Raw genomic sequence first — 15845 nt, 5'->3', positions numbered from 1 at the left:
AATTCAGCCTTAGTTTTCTTGCTCCATCCACGAGAACAGTAACACATGGCTAACACCTCATGCACCAGCTACCACTAAATAGGAAGTCACGATCTGCTGGTCTTGCAATGCCATTCCTCTGTTGCTCTGAATGCAAACACAGAGTCCAATCCAGTTATCAGCAGAGTCATTCAGCATCATGCTGAAGTAACACACTGAAGATAGTGACCTTTCTTTGGTTTTCCTGAGGTATGACTGAAAGCAGAATTTGACCCTTGGAACTAAATACCAGAGATCAGATTTTCAAATGTTCTGAGCACCCGTTTTCTGGTGCGAGCTGATGGAAGGAACAGGTACCTTCGAATCATGCACCACATGTGCTCAACAGTTCTTATTTCAGCATGTAAGCAAACCCAGGTGTTTCCACCATTTCCAGTGAGGGAGCAAGGCTGGTCTCATGGAAATGACTGTGTGTTAACCTCATTTCAAAAGCTTGTCCAGATTTTGCAAGTTTGACTCTTTGAAGTCATGGCCCTGATTTTAGGCAGGAAACATGAAAGCAGGTTTAGAAAGAGCCTCATGTTTTGCTTTCTTTTTCTATTTGTAAATATAACACTTTCTGCTTTTAAATGGAGAGATGAATTTGGGCTGCAGTTCTGAATATGCTCAAACATGTGTGAGACAGCCCCCTTCATCAAGGTCCAGTATGTCCACAATTGCTAGGAGTACAGCAAATTTGCTATTTGCTAACAAAGTTACACAGAGTCCTTAGCGTGCTCCCAGTTACATCAGTTGTAAAGACACTCTGCAGTCTGCGGTACATTCTAATCCAGAAATAACTGTATCACAACAAAGTATCACCATAGTTATATCCAAACTGAAAGGCTGCTAAAAGCACTGCCTACCAATGTCAGTATACACTTGCAGGTAGATAAAACTTTAATCTACCCTTCAGGTAGACAGGACACAGTCTTCAGCCCACAAATAAAAATAGAGAGGAATCTTTAAAAAGGGAGAGGAAAAAAAAAAAAAAACCTTGGCAGACAAATGCAGTGAGGGGCACCTAGGCATTTCAGTGCCAGTGTGCTGCCACTCTCAGAAATGTCAAGCCTTCATTCTCTGTTGGATTCAAGTGGATATTGTTGCTAACCAGAACAGCAAATCTTTAGTGTCATTCGAAAGATAAAAAGTGCTCTTACCTTGGGGACTTTGCAAGAATTTTGTTCCAGTCAAACACAATTATTTCAGTGTGTTTTTCATAGTTATTCCAGATTCCCATTTGCAACTGCAAATAAGCCTTTCTGCATTTCAGAATTTTTCCTTCACTTTGGGGACCTACAAAGAAAGCCATATTACACTGCAATTAAAGTCTAGAATGGTGTTGTGAAGTAGATGTTGATTACCAAAAATCATTGTTTCACAGTGCCATCTACAGTGCAATCCAAGGCAAAAGGCAGCAATCATATTGCTCTTTTCACCTGTTTCATAAGACAGCTCTGAAACATCACTAGATTAACTACATGCAGAGTTTGTTGTACTGAAAATTACAAATATAATGCATGCAGCTCATTGTGTCCTTACAGCCATGTGCCTTTTGCCATGTAACCACTGTGAAAGCTGTTAAGATCTGGGAAAGACATCACCACAGTGCAGACTTCATATTCTTACTTGAAACCTCCAACAGTTTGAACCACAGATCATTAAAGACAGGGGAAAGACCTTGCACTGCCTTCATAAGTGTTTGGCCAAGGCCCTTGGAGACTGGCTACCTCAGGAGAAGAGGGTCTGAAGAACTATATCTGTGCATTCAATGTGTCATAGCACTCTGCCACCTTTGGCTCTCCTTGCTTCCAGGCACAACATCTCACACAAGGCCGCCTGTACCCAGAAGCTACACTTTCAAGAAGTCACAATATGGAGATACTTTTGCAGCAATACTGACATGTTCCACAGAATAATGAGCCTAAACACTCTATTACATAGACATTTGAGTCTCTATGCTTTTTTGGTTTTTATTTATTCTCTCACTCCTACCCCTGGGCTCAACTTGACCTTCTGCTATTGAAAACATGACACATGGCAATTTGTCAGAGAAATAACAACATGGTCTTCACCTACAGAGTGATCACAATAACCTTTTCTCATTTTCTCCCACCACTCATCTTATTTCACTCTACCTTTGATCAATTAGAAATTTGCTTTTAAGAAGTACAAAATTACACTGTCACATTGGAGGCCAAAGTATCTCTGGGGTCATTAAAGCAAGCAAACAGATGCCTTTCAAATGGCTTAATATAGGAAAGCCCCTGGCTCAACATGCTCTGCTCCTTCCTGTTCACAACACCATGAGAAAATAGAGTAATTGGTAGAATTAAAGAAGTACCAGGCCACCAATCTACAGTTAATCACATTTTACTCTGCCTTCACTTTCCAATGCGGAAAGTTTCAGAGTAAGCCAGACACAACTCAGCAGTTCTAGTCAAAACAAAATGTTGGCAAAGAGATGTCTTAAGACAGAGCACTACCAATCCTTTCTTCCACAAATACACATAAAATAAAAATAAATGGGCCTCAGATGTTTTATTGAGAAAAAGCAAACAAACAGGCTTTTTAATACAGTATTGAATGACTGAAGTTGTTATATGGTACATTTTTACCCATTTCATAACAATACAGATAGATAAATATATTCTTACAGTGCTCTCGTAGAAATCAATATTGCAACACACTAACTTGGGTTTTAGGGCTTATCTGTTCCATAATTCTTATTAGAGAGGAAAAAATGTGTAAATTTATCCACACATAATTGCTAACTTTAGTGAACCAAAACCTGGATTATTCTAACTCATTGTAAGTAGATGGATGCAGAGAAAGAGGCAGCTAATACAGCCACCAGCACAGCTCAGGGCTTTCTCATGCCTACCAGCCATCAACATTTCTTAAGAGAATAGGGTTGTTTGAGGGGAGTGGAACTCAATTGTTATAGGCAATTAGGAGTCTGAGATTCAGCAGTTTCATTTGAAAAAAAGAGAACAGAAAAGAAAGGCTCACCTGGTTAATAACGGTAAAAGGAATTCCAGGCTTCTAATGACGAAACCATGTTTTGTGCTCGTTTTGTGATCGCTGATTTTAATGCTGGTTCCTGCATCATCTCAGGGCGTGGTGTGACTTTGGAAAGCAGAGCCGCTTATTAGCGGATTGCACAAACAAGCAAATCACTCCTGACCTTCTGTGCCAAGAGCTCTGCTGGGGCAGCATGGCCTGTGAGGCCAGCCGGTCCCACGAGCAGCTAACTACCCTCCCATTGGCCACTTGCAAGCAAACTGAGTGCTGCTTTAGAAAAAATAAAAATTCAGAGTCAACTCCCAAGAGGTACCAATACGTCTGAAAACGACTGGAACTTTGTGGGTGAGGTCCTTGACTTCAGTGGAACAGGGTGAATTTGCACGAAAGGAATTTGAACAGATGTTTATCCATGGAAAGAAATCCTGTAAAGAAAAAGGGATCTTTTTATACAACTGCTTCTAGCCACAAGCCAACTAAATCCTCATCTCCATCTGTAGCAGAGCTATACAAAAGAAAGAAGGAGGAGGGGAAAAGGGGGAGATGGGGGGCGGGGGAAGGACCCTGCTCTCAGCATCTATGCACTGGCTGGCTGCAAGCAGCTTTCTGCTCTGCATGTGAGTTGTTCTGGATTCCACTTCAGGCCACCCAATTCTCCCTTTTCAGGGTTCTGGCATCTAAAGGAAATTGCTGAAGTTTGCCATATTCTCATCCCAGCGCAGTCTGTCTCTGTGCCTTTGGACTCTAGTAAAACAAATAGCATTTCCCTAAGCCAGAGAAGTGCTTCAAGAACAGATACAGCAAAGGTCTTCAGTTATTTGGAAGTTGTATGGGCACTATATAATTACTTTAGACAGAATAAGATAATATTTTAAATAGGTATTTTTCCTACTGATATTTACATGTTGTAAAATACTTTTTACAGTTACTTTCTGTAAAGAATAAATTACCAAAGCTTTTTATACCATCTTTTGTAATAAGCTATTAAATAATTTTAAAAAAACCTCTATTAAATATTTAAAAGGCCTAATTTCTCAGTTCTCAGTAATTCCTCATTTAAAATAAAGATAGCACATCTCTTAAAAGACTCTTCTTCCATAAAATAATTGGTAACAATGAAATAAGTATACACGCCATACACTTCACAAGGCAATTTGTCAGCCTAAAAGTTTAACCTACTACCAGCCTTGTTAAACTATTATGTCCTCGTGAATGAAGCTGCATTGAGAGAAAAAGCAGAGAGCAACATCCGCAATTAGTGAGCAGAGAAAAAAAGAAATCTATTCACTATCTATATATATCTATATGAAAAGCACCATTATGTGAGTTTGACAGAAAGTCATTAAAGCTGGAATCCAGAGCAAAAGCAAACACCTGCTTGTCAGGTTTTACCTGTGATACAGCAGTTCACTAACAGAGACGGCCCATTTCAAGGTGAAACAAACGTAACAGATATTTAGCAATATGCCCACAAAGACCTAGTTATCCTACAGAAGCATTTTGTCCCAGGCCCACACGCCTGAGGGCGGGCGGGCGGGCAGCCGCCCCCTCAGGGCAAGGGCCATCACCCACACAGCCCTCTCAGGGCCCCGCGTGGGGGAATCGTTTTATCGGCGTGGAGGGAGTTTATTTTTGTCGGTGCTAAAGATCATTTGGGAGGGGGACACGGGGGAAGGGGGTCGCGCCTCCCCGAAGGCCCCGCGGCGGCGGGAGGCGGCCGGCGCCGCCGTCTCTGCGGCGCGGCGCTGCTGCCCCCTCGTGGGCGCGCGGCGGCGCAGCCGGCGCCTCCCTCCCCTCCCCCCGCCGCGCCCAACGGCCGCGGCTCGCGCCGCCCTAACGGCTCCCGCCGCCGCCCTAACGGCTCCCGCCGCCCTGCCACAGCACAACGGAGCCCCCTCCCCGGCCGAGGCGGCGAGGCAGCTCGCGATCCCTGCATACATAATTCAGCAGAGCGCTATGAAACACTTCCAACTTTTGTCATTACTCGGGAAATCTCATTAAATCTCGTCCATACTGCGCATGGCGATTGCTCCGTCAAAACCCTGCTCATTGTTCCCTTCCCGAGCCATCCTCACCTTCAGAGAAATCCCCTCCAAGGCCCCGGCCTGTTATGATGCCTCCAATTTGTGAGCGCTCTTTTGTGCAAGAATGAGCTGTCCATGCAAATGAAGTTTTGTCATTAATCATATTAACACGTTGCTGTCACAGCCTCCTCCGTTCACCCTCCCCTCCTGGCCTCTGCTCCCCAAGACACCGCACGCACACACACACCATGAGTCTCCTCACTGCTGTTTCTCTCCCACAGACGCAATCCCGTCTCCCTTGTGTCAGCACACACTCTCGCCTCAGACGAACCTGGCCCAGACCGGTCGCCTGATCAGGGATGCAATGGGAGCTATCACCACCTGAGGTGAGCCAGCCATTCAGTTTTTGGACAAGTTTAGGGTGAGGCTCCTGCTAGGGAGAAGGGAGATGGAAGAGAGCTGGATCACGTATGGAGAATGTAGGGCAACTTGCAGTTAGCAGAAACCCTCCCAAAAATTATGTTGCTCATGGGAACAAGGGAAGCAGGAAAGGAATTAAAGATGTGAGCCATGCTTGTTCCCCCACTCTCTGAGCTCACTCCAGTGCGGCAGGCATTACAGACATTCTTCCTTTGTGCCACAGCATGACCTGCTGTGCCTGCCGTGCTCTCAGGCTCGCTGACATTGAGGACAGGCAGGGCCCTTGTGATCTGCTCCAGCTTCCTGCACAGTATCGGGCTATGGTGGTCCTTCTGTGGCTTGTAGGATGCCTCAGCTCTGATCTCCAGAGCCCTCACTTGGAGACCCAGGCTGTGAGCAAGTGCAAGAAGAGATATTCAGCTGCTTGGCTCCCCATGCTGTTTGACAAGCTGTTCCTGTCTCCTCAAGGTCTGCTGCAAATCATAGCAGAAATGAACCAACTAGAAGGAACTGCTGCAGTTTGGACTCTCAATTTAGGCCCTTGAACCTCACCCAGAAATCTTTGCATCAAGTCACAGCTTCTATGCAAGTCACAGATAAATTTTGCATGATCCAAAGACTTGAAGTGACAGAAAATTCACCACAGCTAAGTTATTCCAACAGTTAATTAACCTCACTTTAAACACTGCACCTTATTTCTAATCTGAATTTGTCCAACTTCTGCTTCCAGGCATCTGATCTCATTAGGCCTTTTTCTGACAGATGAAAGTGCCCTCTGCTATCAGCTATCACTGCCCACATTTGGTACTTGCAGCCTGTGATCAAGTCATTGCTGAACACTGACTTTGCATAAGCTAGATGGAGCTTCTTTAGCCTCTCCCTGGAAGGTTTTGCACTATTAAATCAGTTATGCAGCTCTTTTCTACATCACTGCCAATTTCTCAACCTCAGGTTTTTCGAAGTGAATATCAGAACATGATGTAGTATCCACAGATAATTTTATTAATACCACGGAGGCAACAAACCTTCCAGCTTGTACCTAATCTTCCCTCCTGATACAGCTTGCTAGTCTTCCCAGCTAGTGGGACAGGACACAAGGACAAGTCAAGTGCTTAAAGGGCTCAGTTCTGCCCATCTTACTCATACCAAATAATACTTTCACCAGGTAGTAAGGCACTATGCAACCTGAGTAAGGACACAAAGTTGTGCTCATAGCAACATGAGACCATTCTTACAGTGCAAGAAAGTAAAATGTTTCTATGTTGGGCCCAGTTCTTCTGTCTTTTACTTCCAGAGTTAATATATACTTTCCTGCTACATTTACTTTCCTACAGGTATCACTAAGGGAGGCTTGATCACATCAGCCTCACTAGTGTAAGGCAAACTGAAGTAAGAAGGCTCTTTGGACACGAGAAAGTTAGTTAAGCAAGGTGGCACCAAACTACAAGTGCGCTCCCTCACTTTTAAGAAACCCAGACATGTAGCCTAAAATTCAGTTAACATTGGGTGACTGCAGCAGTTCCCAGTGCCTTTTGGACTCCAGCAGACTCACAACAGGTTTCACCAGCAATTTTTGAAGTGTCGAGGCAAAACAAACCCTCTCAAAGTGCCTTTTTATAGCATCACATTTCGGCTTCTGGTGGCAGCTGCTCAGTCTGTCACAACCAGTCAGCCCTTTCTACAAGAATATTTCAAAACTTCATTTAACAGCATCTGGGGGGAGATGGGGAGGGAAGAAAACAATATTGATGAGAGCTAAAGGAAATAAAACCCAGAGCCTCCTAAAATGGGAGAACTGACTACTATTATATCCACATAGCATGAGGTATCCACCACACCAGCACCTGGGCCATACACACAAAGACAGACATCCTATATTACATGTGTTTGTGGGGAAACAGTCGTGTCTGTCTTCACCAGCATTTGGAGTTCTCTCTAGAGTATGTCTGCCTGCACTGGCTCCTTTAGAGATGAAAACAGACCTTGTATTCACTCTGGACATGTTAGAATAGTGTGTGTTGGGAGGACAGTAAAAACATGCTTAAGGCACCCTAATTTCCATCCCAGTCACTGTACGCTCTTCAGTTTATTCTACCACAGAATGAGAATCATGAATTGGGTGCAAAATGGATCCGCTGCTGGCAAGCCTTCTTCAGTTGGGCTCATTTTTAAGTGATGCTTTGTGTCCTCCAAGTTTAATCCAGTGGGGGTTAGGCCTCTCTAACAGTAGTGGACAGAATCAGGAACCAAATTCAGCCAAGGGGCTGAAGGTGAGAACCAGGGGACTGCCAGAAGCTCTCAAGTTAACACAGTGTAAGGAGAAGCTGTCCTTCAAATGGAAGCTGTTGCCTCCTCCACTAAGACAGAATAGACAGTCAGGTGTCTGTCTGCTCAAGACCTGATGCAATGCAAACTACAGGGGCTAGTTCAAGTCCCCTTCAAGCAGAGAACAATAACTTCTTCAAATATGCTGACTCCAGCACCTGCAATCCCTGGACCTCACAGTTTTCAAGTGTATTTGCATGGCAAGTAAAACTAGTCTCATAAATGAAACAGACAAGTTACATTGGCACAAATATAACTGATCACTTGCACTCCAAAAGTATAATCTATGTGTATGATGGGGATAATCAAAATGATGTAGAATCTCATTTAGAAATTATTTTTTTTAGGAAAACATTTTAGAACTTGCTCTTTCAACTCAAACTGATTCAATGTCTTTCCTCCAGGAATAATCCCACCAAGATCAACAAGACTATTCAGAAAGTAAAGTGCTATTCTAGCTGTAAAGCAGAGGCAGGATAGAACCTTTTTTCCATACAGCATTATTTATTATTCATCACCATCCTACAAAGAACCTCCCTGCCAAAATACACTCCTGGAGAGGTAAGTATTGCTGTCAAGGTTTCATTTTTACAGTTGCACAACAAGACTTCTCAACTTGGGCAGCAAACACAGGATTTCTCCTCATTACAGCCCCAGGTTTCAACTCTTTCAACTACATTTATCAGAGAGAATTTTTCATTGTGAATATCCAACTTCTCTCAGTCCCTCACTACAGCCTGTGAAACTGCTTAAAATCTTCCCCACCCCCTGGTGTATGGCCTACTTAAGAGGCAGGCAGAATTGCCAGCACTGTTTTCAAGGAAGCACAGGAATTGCTTCAGATCTGTTCAAAGAGGAGGCAGAGCCCCACTCCACTCCCAACTGACCTGCCATAAGCAGAGCAGTACACATGTAAAGCAGGCAGCACATGAAAAATGTCGATAGAAATGCCTTCGAAGGAAATCCATCTCCCTTCAGCAGAATGCCTCAGACAAGGCAAATATGCTTTTCCCCTACTGTAAGCTTTGCCTACCAGGTAGCAAAGTAGTAAACTGGTTGTACGGATTATCTCAAGCGATAAGACGCTTTTCTATACCTTGGATTGATGGAGGACAGTAAAATTAAGTTCTCCTGTGAAAGGAAAAGATGGCTGACCCATAGCTATATAGAAAGTCACTTGGCTTTCTTCCAATCACCAGGGACCCAAGTGAGCTGGTACATGTTTTTGCACAGATTGCCTGGGGCAGGGAGTAAAGAGAGAGAAGAGAGACCCGCATGTCGGTTTGTACCTCTAGGTGATACACTGACAGGTCCCAGAACTGCCTTTGGCTCTGGTCTGCTGTGCAGCCAGGCCAGTATTTTCCCTTACCTTAGCCCATCTGAAAATGTCCATCATATTCAAGAAGCAGATGATCACTGACTATGGGTAAAAGCTCCTATTAAGGACAAGAGGCAATCCCAAGGAGGCAACGTGAAAATTAAAAGATGTAAAAAGCATGATCAGTAAAGAAAGGTTGAAGTAGATGTGTTTGTTTAGTTGAGAAAAGAGAAAACTTATTGGAGATGTGCTGACTGCCTCCTAGAAGACTGCTTTGAAGAAGGGTATGATCAATTGTTCTCTGGAGCTATTGTAAATAGCATACAAAGAAATAAAGTGTCATCTGCTGCAAAGATAATCTGGTGTGCACATGAAGAGAAATTTTCTTTATCTAAGTGTGGAAAATTAGCAGGACAGGCTGCTTAAAGAACTCATGCTTTGCTGGAGGTTTTTAAAAGGGATTGAAAAACATCTATGGGGGTGGTCAAGGCATATTTGTTTCCTTTTCTGTGCATAGGTTTTGATTACCTGATTGCTCATGGTCTCTTCCAGGACTACATCCCCTTTATTCCTTGGAACACAAAAAGCACTAAAGCATAAATGCAAGGTAAATGGCTAAAGTTCACAGTGTCATCCTCAGTACCTTAACCACAGACATTCATCAAGTGTACATCTGTCAGAGGTTAGTGGAAGAAAATAGTGGCAGAAAGACACTGAGACTACATCCCACATGTATTGGAGTTTTTTCAAACAGACAGGGTCAGCTTGTGGCATATTTAGATATTTTTGTGCTTTTCTGGAGGCACTGAGATCAAATTTGCTGCTTTCTGATTCTACTGCATTAGAACACTATATTCCCATTATCCCCCCAAACACCTCACTCATGGTAGAGAGTGAGTTAAAGCAAGTCTAGTCAAGTTTCACTAAGCTGCATCAGGCCATGACTCCAACAGGATCTGTCCATTTCTGTCTCACCAATGGTAAACAGCCTCTGCTTTTGTTTCAGGATCAAGAGGAAAGTGCAGAATAGCTAGATTTGCTTTTAGAACACAAGCAGGCTTTATGAGCAGTGGATGCAGATTGGCTGATGAAGAATCCCAACTGTCTGGGTATATGGGATAATTGTTCCACTTGGGACTCATTAGCTAATTGTTAAAAGATTTTAATGAAAAGCATTTCATAAATGCAGCAATAAAGTTCCAGAAGTGTAATTATGGGCTGAACACACATTTTTAGCACCTGTGTTATCAACTACGTAAACCAATAGCTGAACATCTTGTGGTGTGCTATTGCTGTTCCATCTCTCAGTCACTGGATACTACATAGGATAACTACTGGCAAATAAAAAAGGTAACATTTTTGTTATTCCCATTTTTGTACAAAGATAGCACAGTCAACTGGAGACTGATTGAAAATTCTACCCCCAGCATGCAGAATCTCCTGTGGCAAGTATTAAATAATAGTGAAGAACAAAACTTGTGCAGGAGGGGAAGGGCACAGACCAAAGAGCTATGACCCAACTTCCATATCTGTTAGTGTCGGTTGATTTTGGTGCTATTGGACAGTCCTTTTATTTGGTGTTAGAAGACATTGTATGCTAAATGGAGCCTGCTTTTCAAATTATTAAAAATAAATAAATCCTTGCTTTCTCTACTAAATAGGAAAAATCTAGGTCCAGATTCCTGACCTATCAGTTCAGGAACTGTTACAAAAATAAGTTTGTTTAATGTCATTCCTCGTTTTCTGAAATTCAGTGAGACAGAAGGCAAAACACTGCTAATAAACTAGCAAGGTATTTGTATGGCACGGTTACTCAGAGCTGAGTCCATAAACAATTGTACCTAAAAGAAGAATGCAGTCTTGTTCAATCTTTGCCCCAGTTAAATGAAAAAAGCACTTTCAGAACCAGTCTCAAAGATGTATTTACTTTTCTATGTTTTGGCAAGACCATGCAGGATGGAAATACCAAACATCACACAGAATGCATCACCACTGTATGCAGCACTGCCATCTTCAAGCCAGAACTATCTGAGCTAGGAATAAGTAGCTCCTATTCTAGCACTAACTGCACTGTTTCTGAGTACTGAACTCTTATCTCTGCTCAGCATTGTACCATGGAGAAGCAGCTGTTTGTTTGGAGCTAGTTGGAGCACCACCACCACAGTACAGGCGTACCACCAGTTGGATTTAAAGGCAAAAGCTCTCACTGACTTCAAGAGACCTGGGTGAGTCCATCACTGCTCACTGTATTGTGCTGTCCAGGTACCAGGAGTCCTATAACATTTTCTAATTTCCAACAACAGCCTATTAAAAAGTCAAAAAGAAAAACAAGCAGATAGATATATCTGTCACTAATCTGCTGAACCATTGGTCCTGTGGCCCTGAGAACAATGTTGCATTGCAAAAAGAATAAGAAAATTGAAAAAATAAAATAAAAATGGAAAGACTTCAGATTTATCATTTTGGATGTGTAAGCAGCATGTGCTAGCTGGTTTACTTGGGCTGGCAGCTCAGTAACATGTATGTGGAGTGGAGTGACTCTGTCTCTCTTCTGGCAGTACTTGTCTTTTTCCCTGCAACCAGAAAAATTCCAAATTCCGATATGAATACGTAAGGTAATCATCTTGGGTATTTTCATTGCCAGCAGTGCTAGCTACTGCATGCCCTGATGCAAGAGAATTTCAGAAGTCCCATAAATTCCATTCTGCTTCCTCCCCTCCAGAAATGATTTCCTTCCTCCCTTCTTCTTCCAGCCCAATCCATTACTCCTCCTTCCTTAACCCTCCTCAGCTCTCTCCATTTTTCATTTGCATGGCATTTCTTGCTGCCTGCTCTGGGAAGCTCACCTGCCTGGCAGTAGCACATGTGTGAGCATCAGGAGGACAGTTGGCAAGCAGGGAAGGAGACCCCTCTTGAGCTGATGTATTGATCAGTGGTGAAAAAGGTCCCTGTTTAGGGGAAGTTAATCATCCACTGTCTGCTGTTGTCACTTCACTGGCACAAAGAAGCCAGATAGAGCTCTTGCTGCTGCTGCAATGAAAAAGAAGCAAAACTCAAAAGGTGCCGAGGGAATGGTAAGAAGAATAGCCCCAGACTCCTTCCTAACGATCACTGCACTACTGAGACAGGACAGCAGCAGCCACAGCAAGCTGATACACCTCTTCAGCAGCACTAATAGAAGGCTTTGACCTGGTGTTTCCCCCTCAGGCACCTGAAGTGCCAGAGGAGAAACAGAAGCATGGTCCTCCTCCCAGTTCCTATCACAGCTTAAGCAACGAGAAATGTTCCCATACACAAGGCTCAACCAGTTAAACTGACCGCAGGGAGACCACAGTGAGATTTTAAATGAGTAACAGCATGTCCTCTTCAAGGAGAAAGCTAGAAACTTTCCTCTTTATTTGTTTTTAAAAAAAAAAGTTTTCTGCTTCCCAAATGAAGAGAAGCTCAGAGAAGGCTGAACATTAAGCAAAGCCTAGCTTTCAGTTCTGAGTCAGCCTAGGATGGATTTTTTGCTTCAGTATTGCTCCTTCACTTGTGCACCAGCCACTTCATGATCACATAACCATGCACATGATTGATAGGAGGAGCTGGGAGGTGGGTAAGTGATATAATTTTGATTATGCTTTGAAATGCTCAGGGTTGGAAATGAAGGATGAGATCCTTTCACTTCCCCAAATTATGATTGCCTTAAAATGCGAGGTCTGTTAAAAGTAATAAATTGTTGATTATTTGTCTATTTTCAGGGTAGACAATAATCAGCTTTTAATCAGCTTTTCATCACAGCTAGAGAGCTATTAAGTCTCTTAAAAATAATTAGAAAACAGAATAGAAAAATCTCCTCTAATTGTTTTCCTCCGGGAACTCTGACTTTCTGAATAAAAACTCAAGATTCACCAAAAAAAAAAAAAAAAAGTTGACTTGGTGGCACAGTTAGTTCACTCAGTTAACAATGAGGCACTGTTTGCAGGACAACTGGAAAAACAAAACAAAAAAACCTGAACTCTAGCTCTATTTTTCACAAAACCTATCTCAGCTAGTCATCCAAGTCCTTCTCTCTGCTGCACACTGATTTATGCACCTGGTTACAGCCAGCACTACCCTGCTCTCTCCCTTCCAAATCTCTCTTTGAAGGTTTGCTCCACCTTCAGTTTCCTGGACCACTGGCTTCTTCCCACAGCCTACAGTTTTAGTCCCATATTGGCAACTGTTTCCCCTCACTCCCCCTGAATATAATTTGTCTGCAGTCATACTCACAATGACGGAGATAAAGAAAATATCTGCCATTTCTCTTTCTGTGGATTGTGTTTTCTGAGCTTGGATGATGTTATGGATATTAACATCTGAATAATAACCAATATTTCCAGCCAATCTGGGTAGACACTCAGTTATTTCTGTTGAACCTTTTTTTTTTTTTTTTTTTTTTTTTTTTAAGGAAACAAATTGCTGGAGCCTTCCATTTCTCTGATCTCTGACTAGTCACGCAATCTTATCTTTCAGATCCCCACAATATATATTTGTTTCCATTTTTGGATAGATGAACTGTGAATACTGTCCTGGAGGAAACAGTACTCAAACTTAGCTGCATTAAACTGAGCAGCCTCCAAATTTCAATATTAGAATTAGCAACGGGTGCGAAATGTTCCTGCAGATGCAACCTTTCTGTGGTTTTAGATTGGCAGCCTAACTAAATAGAACCCCTCCATCTCACACATCGCTTTTCAATAGCTTTCCCCACCAATAATCACATGGAAACCTACCCTCAACATGCCTCATTTACTTCCACCCTATTGCAATATACACCTTTCCCAGTGCAGTGGCTGGCTCAAATGTGCTTACCCTTACAGGCAAACAAGATCAAGCAAGAGCACTTTGCTAGATCCTGGGACAAGTTTTCAACAGATATTTGCCTTTTGGGGTGGTGACCAAACAATGTCCTATGCCCTCCTGTGGTAACAAGCTGCATTTGGTAAGAAGACTGGGAGACAGACGGGCTTCGTTGTTATCATGTTGCCAGAACCTGTCCACAAACCCAAGAAAGGATGCCCTTCTTGAAGGTAGGCATTAGTCAAATGTAAGTTATCAGATCCAGTAAGAGCTAAATGAACAAAAATGTAATGTATTGTAAAAAACAGGTCAGACTAGATTATGGATTTTAGGGGACAACTAACTAAAGAGTGTGCGAGGGGCTGAGCTAATTAAGTACTGCCCCACTAGGGCCCTAGTGGCTGTATATTATTTTATTTTTTCAATTTCCCATTGGAGATGAATTACAATTCTCTTTAAAAAGAAGTTCTTCTTGTAAATCGATCAGTTTTAGACCTGTATGACCTACTAATGTCTCTTTAAAAATTGATGGACTGGAACCCAAAAGTGAAACTCTCTCACTTTAACTGCTCCCATCTGAATTTCCTGCACCATGAAATGCATTTTTAAAGAGGCCTGTGGAGTGGTTGCATCATTGATTCAAATCCTAGAGTTATCAGACACAGCATTTCCATAGTCTGGCAATAGGTGAGACAGCCACAGAAGCTGAAAAAGGGCCATTGACAAGAATAGTCACAGTACCGTTTTAGAGGAAAACCTGCTATTGTTAAAAATGCACTACATCTCAGGGCCCATAGCAGGAATCTGTTAGACCTTTAATACTGGTCACTAATTAATTGCAAAATGGCAGTACTAATGAAAAAAAGGATACGAAAAATTACTTATTAGATTTATGTTTTCCCCTCTCCTAGTGAAACCATTTTCTTGCAAGTGACAGGCTTCTTGGCCAAGATTAGCAAAAGAGGCTGCAGGTAACCAAATCTTCACTCACCAGAGGGTGCCACTGCATCCAAAAAGAAAAATACAGGGAAAAATACATTTACAGCTGGATGCAGCTTTCTCCAACAACTCCAAGCTGTGCCTTGCACTATTTGAGGCAATCCTCACTTGTTTTCCTGTAGCTATCTGCTGCTAATTTGGTCTGACACTTTGCTTTTAAACCAAGAATGAAGTTCTGCCCACCTCTGTCCTTCCCTGAAATTCACAAAATAGGGTAAAAATTCTGTTCTCTACTCACAGATATTGTTCAGTGAGCACCTAAATGATGTTTTCAAAAGAGACCCATGGATGCATCTGTTCACACAGAAGATGGAAGTGAACAGTTGCTTTCTGCTATTGAAAAGACTCTGTCTTTCTGCTACCGCAGTAAGGCCAAAGTCAGAACTTCATTACACAAACATACACACAGTTCCTACTTCAAAAAGTTTACTTCAAACAAGAAAAGGAGAAGGTGGATAGGAGAAGAGAGACAGGGAAGGAAACAACCAGATGCTACAGGTCAGTTTTGCAGGCAGGAGTCTCAATGTACCAATTTCTTTGCTGTCAAATTGGTTGTAGGCAACATGTCAAAGGAGATTAAAAACTAATTAGGAGGTTGCTTTGCAGATGTTTTTGTGGATCTCTTCAAATACTGACAGATCTCAAAAGTAAAACCAAAATGCTTTAAGCTTACATAATAGGGAAAAATGCCAGTGGGTAGACTCAAAGAAAGGGGTGATAGTTTTAAATCAACCCAACTGGAGAAAAAGTCTTTGCAAAATCATTTTTAATGGCATGGTCACAGCAAGAGTGAATTTGCCAAGGCCTGAGATCTGGCTTTTTTGATCAAGACAATATATGATAACAGCCCAGCGGAATTTGAGATCTCTGGATATACAGGAGAAGCCATATTT

General features: G+C 42.4%; 1 protein-coding gene across 1 annotated transcript in view; it reads right to left on the bottom strand.

The window, feature by feature from the left end:
* The window catches only part of FAM19A4 (family with sequence similarity 19 member A4, C-C motif chemokine like), a 53950-nt gene extending 52692 nt beyond the window's left edge, over positions 1-1258 (bottom strand). The window contains 1 exon segment of the mRNA XM_026075009.1: positions 1179-1258. Within this exon segment, the coding sequence (XP_025930794.1) occupies positions 1179-1258 (80 nt within the window).
* Positions 1259-15845: the final 14587 nt, after the last annotated feature.

This window comes from Apteryx rowi, unplaced genomic scaffold (assembly GCF_003343035.1).
Source record: "Apteryx rowi isolate R43461 unplaced genomic scaffold, aptRow1 scaffold_4, whole genome shotgun sequence".
NCBI lineage: Eukaryota > Metazoa > Chordata > Aves > Apterygiformes > Apterygidae > Apteryx > Apteryx rowi.
The sequence above is the reverse complement of the archived record's forward strand: the minus strand, read 5'-3'. Positions and strand labels throughout refer to the sequence as shown.